General features: G+C 40.4%; 2 protein-coding genes and 1 pseudogene across 3 annotated transcripts; all 3 read left to right on the top strand.

Moving 5' to 3' along the window:
* The first annotated feature begins 2 nt into the window (after positions 1–2).
* Positions 3–1,235, top strand: TEOVI_000822900:pseudogene (annotated as a pseudogene). The gene has a single exon. A coding segment is annotated over exon 1 (1,233 nt).
* Positions 1,236–1,976: 741 nt separating this feature from the next.
* Positions 1,977–2,459, top strand: TEOVI_000822800 (ubiquitin-conjugating enzyme E2, putative; the record flags this gene model as incomplete). Its single annotated transcript, XM_067222811.1, has 1 exon — positions 1,977–2,459. One exon carries the CDS (start codon positions 1,977–1,979, stop codon positions 2,457–2,459), a length of 483 nt encoding a protein of 160 aa, XP_067078912.1.
* Positions 2,460–3,190: 731 nt separating this feature from the next.
* TEOVI_000822700 (uncharacterized protein) lies at positions 3,191–4,588 on the top strand (the record flags this gene model as incomplete). Its single annotated transcript, XM_067222810.1, has 1 exon — positions 3,191–4,588. One exon carries the CDS (start codon positions 3,191–3,193, stop codon positions 4,586–4,588), a length of 1,398 nt encoding a protein of 465 aa, XP_067078911.1.
* Positions 4,589–6,886: the final 2,298 nt, after the last annotated feature.

Raw genomic sequence — 6,886 nt, 5'->3', positions numbered from 1 at the left:
AGATATCGAATGCCAAGACTCGGAGTGATGAATATGTAACTTTGGCTGAGGATGTCTTGTGGGAGAACAGAAATGCCACCGATCCCGTCGAGCGTGCGAAGCGTGTTGCTTCCAACGTTACTGAGGCCGCCAAGAAAGCTGAAACCGCATCCATTGAGACTGAGTTTAGGGCGGAGAATATTGAAGAGATCAGGAGCAATCGTGTAGCAGCGTTAGAGCGCATGTTGAAGGAGGTGGCAGGACACAATTCCAATTGGAGAGTCAGGAGCGCGGCTGAAAAATGCAAGGGAGCTGCTGAAAGCGTGTCTTCCGATTCCCTTAACGGTACGCTGTTGGAGTTGTTTAGTACGTTACCTGAGGGTGCTTCGGAAGGTTTGGAGGATGACACCCGGGAAAGTTCCGGGGAGCTGTGGAAGCTGGAGTTTGTGCTCTACAATGTCGTTACTTGGAGGTCGGTGGCGCTCAAAGGTGAGTCTACGGTGAAGGAACTGGTCGAGGGAACAAAGGCCTCTATCACCAGAAAGTACAATCTTACTCTGAATCAGACACAAGCAGTGTGTTTGATGGTTGAGCAGTACAGAGGCCTAAAAGGTGCAGTGGACGCATTCACGGAGCAAGCTGTGAGCCGTTCTGCAATGGTTTCTAAAGTGGAGGAACGGAGCCAAGCGGATGCAAAGCGTCCGGGGGGACACATGGATCAGGTGAAGCGGGCCGTTGCTGAGGTTGCGAAAGCAGTAAGTAAAGCACAGAATGTGTTTAAGAAGGTAAGCAGGTATGCAAGGAATCTCAAAAGTATAAGGGCTCATTACCTACCACTCATGGAAAATACGCTAAGGAAGATAGCTGGAAATGCTGCAGATGAGAAAGCAAAGAAGGCTGCTGAGGTGTGCGGGGAAACAGCTTGGGTGGTGACACCCAAATCTCTGGATGATATGAGGAAGAAACTTATGGACAACTTTCCAAATCTCTCGGAGCGACTGGAGAGTGACACACGTGTGGTCTCTCATATGCTTGAAGATCTGAATACATCCACACAGCTGATTACTATTGCCAGCATTGCCGTGCGGAGAAAAGAGGTCAAACTGAATAAAACGATGGAGGTGGCTGGAGTTGCTTCTCTGATCGAGTTTGGTGAAGGTCGTTTGTCTTCAATGGGAAGTGCAGCAAGCAATAAGAACCACAATTTACGCTTATTATTATTTTCCCTTACTTTCACATTAGTTGGTCTTTTGTAGTCCAAGTAGTACCGTTTCGGTGTAGCAGCCAAGGATTAGCGTGAGGGATTACATACACGCAAACGTGTCATTGTTGGGTGTTACTTAAGGCTTCTCGTTATGGTTTTATCGTTGCCAATTAAAAAAAACTAGAGTTGTAATGTTATATACTTTGTATTTTTTTTTTAACTACCTCTGTGTTTGCAACTTTTTTTTTTAAATATTTTTTTCAGTTCCATGCAAAGCCTGTTTTTAAGAGTATTATACACTTTTTTTCTTCATCTAAAATTTTTTTTTGGAGAGTTGTAAAGGATTGTATTTTTTTTCTTTTTTTAAAATTTTATATTATTGTTTTTTTTCCACTCCTGTAGATTTCGGTGCGTTTTCCTTGTCGGTTTGATGCGAAAGAGAGCAGTTTTTTTTTTTGGGGGGGGGGAGCTGTTCCTTTTTTTTTTAATTGTGTGGGTGAAGAAACTTTTTTTGTGGGGAACTGTGTTTGTTTGGCCTTTAAAAAAAAAAAAAACAAACAATCCAACTTTCTCTAATTGGTTTATATATACAACTGTATTATGCCTTTGTTGTGGAGTTGTAGGCTTTTGCCTGTCATGTATTCCTTTTACGCTATTGTTGTGTTTCTTATTACAAGCTTCAATTTGTGTAACTAACTTCCTGTTTGTACGTAATTGAGCTTCTTACATTTTTTTTTTAAAAAACCTCTGTGATGATATGTGTAGAGTTTGTAGGAGTTTAATAACTGTTGTTATGCCGTGCCCCATCAGCCGGCTTTCGAAAGAGCTAAAAGAAGTTCAGCGTGACCCTGACAATGATGTTGTGCTAAAGCTGGCGGAATCAAATAATTTATTTTCATGGGAAGCGGTGTTAGATGGACCTCCAGACACACCGTATGAAGGTGGTAGTTTTTGTCTTCGTTTACAAATACCACCGGATTACCCAATGGTGCCTCCCGTTGCGTGGTTTGTGACGAAAGTTTTTCATCCTAATGTTAACTTCGATACGGGCGCTGTGTGCCTTGATATTTTGAAAAGTCGGTGGTCTCCTGCGTGGACTATTTCCAGTGTTTGTCGTGCAATCATTAGTTTGCTAACGGAACCTGACGCCAGAAGCCCCTTCAACTGCGACGCGGGAAATTTGCTACGCGCAGGAGACGTAATGGGTTATAACTCACTTGCACGTATGTATGCTATTACTGAAGCTGGTGCACCACCTTTCAATGATGGGGAGTAGAGACGAGTGGAATTGTTGTTTTGTTTTGTTTTGCGGTGCTGACTGAAAAACATTCCCTCGCTCTTTTTAACTTTCATGGTTTCCGAGTGTTTTTTTTTTCGACTTCCATATGCCTGATCTTTACAAACGGTTTCGCAATTTTAGTAGTGTTTGTTTATTTCTTGAATAGGTTTACTTCCCCCATTTGGCAGCTCCGTCTGTTTTGCCAGCTGTTCTTACGCTTCGAGATACAAAATGCATTGATAACATCCCCGCTACTTCTCATTTCGACCTTTTTTTTTGTAAAATATTCTCCAACTTGCATTTAAATTCTTGTAGATTATCAAGAAAAAAAAGCAACAGATACACGAGCGATAAAGAAGGGAAGCGAATTGAGAAGAAGGTACTGCTTAAAGAGAAAAAAAAGCTAAAAAAAATACAGAACAGAAAATCATCATTTTTGAAGGAAGCCAAGAAAAACCACACACACAAAAAACAAATTGTAAAGAAAAAATTAAAAAAAACAAACAAACAAACAGACAAACAGAGTAAAGGACTAGGAAAAGGCAGAAGTCTTTTTTCTGCATTGTTGTCGAAGAAGCTGTGAGAGCAACAGGAGGAAGAGGAAAAGAAAGCATCTGTGGAAAAGGATTATTTGATTTGGAGACGAGCGTGGGCAAAGGTTGCAAGCCTTCTTTCCGTCTATAGCATCCTATTGTTATTTGTACTGCGGTCCATTGAGTCCTATACCAATGACTGAATTCAATTACGATACGATGTTTCTCTGCACCTCCGATGACCGAGATAATCTTGACACCATCACGGAGAGCCTCACACGGCAAATGAACGATGATGATGATGATGATGACAACATAATGGTAATGCGCAAAGCGAGGTCCGGGGCAGCGGCTCCTGCATCGACGGCTGTTGTACCAGAGGGTGCTGCAAATCATCTTCACACGGCCCTGGACACTGAGGCGATGTTACGCTCGAAGGATTCCAAATCTCTCCTTGTTTCTCAAGAGTCCGGTCACTCGACCTTTGAAACGTCACGAACGTTGGATCAGGTAGACTCAAAGAGCCTACTCAGTGCATATTCGCGCTTCTCTCAGCCGCTGAGTTCCAGTGAGCCGCCAACCCCCGGTGTGATGAGTGTGACTGAACCCTCCGCAACTTCTCCACCTGCTCCGGTCTCTGCAAATCCCGTGGCCGGTTATGATCAGCCGCCTGCCGGTACGGGCCAGCGAACTCTTCCGTCATATAATCCGCAGGAGGATTGCCCGCCTCCCTACGAGTGGGTTGGGGAGCGATCGAAACACGCACAGATGCCTGTGGCGCAGCAAATGCCGTTGGCCAACCCACAAGTTGCTCGGGCCTCAGCAGGGGTTCAATCCATCGTGCAGATGCCTGGTGGCGTGTACTCTATGGGAACACAAATTGTCCCCTCGAGTTTATTGTCGGTTTCCATGCAGAAACGGCCTGCGGTAGTTCCACAGCAGCAACAAACCGCCTTGAGTGGTGCGTTTACGCCGGCAGTTGGTTTGAATCAAATGGTTCAATCCTTTGCGGCTCCTCCTTCGCCGATGGCAACTTCGGCACCAGGGGCAACTCAGCGCCTTCAGGCCACTCCGTCCCTCGCTTCCGGGACATCTGCACCGCCACCGGGTTATGTGCAGTTCCTAACACCTGTGCAAAATGTAAATGGTTCCACTGGATGCCAGATGGTGATGGTACCAACCCAGCAAATTAGTCAGGTGGGTAGCGTGCAAAGCCCAATAGGTCAGGACCTTCGTGACTTTTCCCAGCAACAACAGCAGCAACAGGTAATGCAATACGTTTGGAAGGCTCCGCCTCAGCAACTCCAGCCGCAGCAATTGGCTCAACCCCAGCAGTTCGTTACACAACAATACTCCAACATTTCCCGCCCACCGCAGGGGTATGCAATTGTTCAACCTGGTGGACAGCAGTCGTGTATGATGGCTATAAGTACAAATCAGCTCCAGCAGGTGCAACCTCAAGCGTACATTCAGCAGCAGCTTCAACCCAATTCAACGAGGCAAGTTTTTATTACCAACCAACACCCCCAACAACAGTTATTTGCCACACCTGTTATGCCGACAACGTTGCCCATGGGATGTCGCTTCAATTAAACTCTTTTCCTTCTCCAATTTTAATACCTGTTACGTTACACGGACATGAGCCTGACGAGGAGTAAAACCAATCGACCGAACAAGAAGTTAGAGTGGAAGTTTTCATTTTGGAGATTGCGCATAAATATGAGAGTTTCCGTTTGTATTCCCCCCCGAGAGTGTTCCGAAGGGGACATGATATGGATGTTTCCTCGTTGCCGCGACAGGAGGAGCATCTGCTTTATTATTTTCTTTACTTTCGTTTTCGTTTTCTCCTACGTTCTTGTTTATTCCTGTTTCCTCCACCCGACTGGGTTCTTTTCGTTTTTCGTTTTTTTTTTGTTCTTTTCCTTTATTGCTTATCTTGTTCGTTTATTGTTTTTCTTCCCCATAACCTGTAGAACCAAGAGGGTGTTATTGGTAGTGGGCCAATGTTTCGCTTGACGCACGTCATTTTCCTTTGACATTTGTTTCCTTTTTTTTTTATATTTGACTTTATATCTTTTCCTTTTTTTCATTTTCTGGCGGTTTCCATTTTCCTTTTCTTTTAAGTTGTCTTATCTACTAATCCCTATGTGTTTGACATAACTGTCGATCACTATTTTTGTTTTATTATTATTATTATTATTTATTTATTTTTCACGTTCCTATTTTGATTTCTTTCTTTTTTTTTTGATGTTGCTCCTTTTTTTTCCCCCCCCCGTTTACCTGCTGTTTTATCAGGGCTGCGTGGGCTTTTGCTCCTCTTCCTCTTTTTCATTATCTTTATTATCTTTATTATTCTTCCTGTTGGAGTTCCCTTTTGAAAGATTGTTGAAATGAAACATAACGGTGTGTTTACGTGGGAATGGGGGGTGGGGCGTAAATAAAAAAGGTGAGATAAAAATAAAAGCAAAGAGAAACAGAAAAAAAAAAAGGGGAAAAGAGGGGAAAAAAAAAGAAAAAAAAAGAACAACAGAGAAATTTGTGATATATTGCTCCTTCTTTTACTTTTACTTTTGTTTTTTTTTTAAAAAAAAAGAAAAATACTTTTTGCTTATCTTCTCCCTCATTTTTCTTTTTCTTTCTTTCTTTCTTTTCCCCCTTTTTTTCCCTTTACCATTCGTAACCACCGTCACACTTCACAACCTAAAGAAAATGCAATGGGAGAACAAAAAATAGTTAAAAAAAATAATAACAAAAAAAACAAAGCAAAAATAAAACACCAATGAAAGAAAAAGAAGGAAAACAAATCATTTTTTTTTAAAAGAAGAAATGAACTAAATTAAACAATCGAACAAATAAATAAAAAGTTGCATGCAAAAAAAAAAGAAAAGAAAACAACAACAACAACTAAAAGAAATAAAAGCACGATTCTTCCTTCTGTTCCCATTCCATTTCACTCCATTCCGCTCTTTTCTTATATTTTTAACATGCCTGCTTTAAGCTTTCCTCTTTCTTTCTTTCTTTTTCTTTTTTTTACTTCGTCTCTGTTTTTTGCGTTTGTGTTATTATTATTATTATTTATTTATTTGTTTTTTAACTGTTTTTTTTCTTTCCCTTTCTCTCTCTCTCTTGTCTTTTCTTGTGCTCTTTTATAATTTTTTTTTCTTTGTTTTCCATTACTTATCCGTAAGTGTTTTTTTTTCTTATTATTCTTGTTTGTTTGTTTTTTCCTGTTATTGTTGCGATTTTGTTGTTGTATTTTTATTTTCACTGCTTCACCTCTTGCTGCTGCTGTTTTTTTTTTCCCCTGTTTCCTTTTCCCGTCTTTGTTAGTTTTTTTTGTGTGTTTTTTTTCTTTAAATTTTTTTCCCCCTCATTCAAATAAACTCCACTCGGTTCCACTTTCCTTTTTTTCTTTGAAAAAAAATAAAATAATTAATTTACGTCCCCATTTCATTTCCATCTCAATGTATGTGTGTAAATTATATTTGTGTTGCAATGTCTTAAAATTGTTTCCGCTTGTGTGTTTGTGTTTAAATAAATGTATTGGGAGGAAAGGGGAAATTAAACACGAACAAAAATTGTAAAGGAACAATAAAATAAAATAGAAAAACAAAAGAAAATGAAGAAAAAAAATCCTTTTTTTAAAAAAAAAAGAAAAAGAGAAAGAAGAGATAGAATAAAAGTCAAGGGAATTTGGGTACTGAAGGGATTTGTAATATGATTGTTAACGCAATGTAACGGAAGGGTATATGTAAAAATGTATATATACGTTAAGAATTAAATATTAATAAATATATAAGTGAATAAGTGCATGCACTTGTATTTAAGTGCAAGGTGGGCTGCTTGTCAATAGTGTTTCTTGTGCTTTTCCCCCTTTTTTTATTTTATTTT

Source organism: Trypanosoma equiperdum, assembly GCF_001457755.1.
Source record: "Trypanosoma equiperdum strain OVI genome assembly, contig: ctg_1709, whole genome shotgun sequence".
Lineage (NCBI taxonomy): Eukaryota > Euglenozoa > Kinetoplastea > Trypanosomatida > Trypanosomatidae > Trypanosoma > Trypanosoma equiperdum.
The sequence above is the reverse complement of the archived record's forward strand: the minus strand, read 5'-3'. Positions and strand labels throughout refer to the sequence as shown.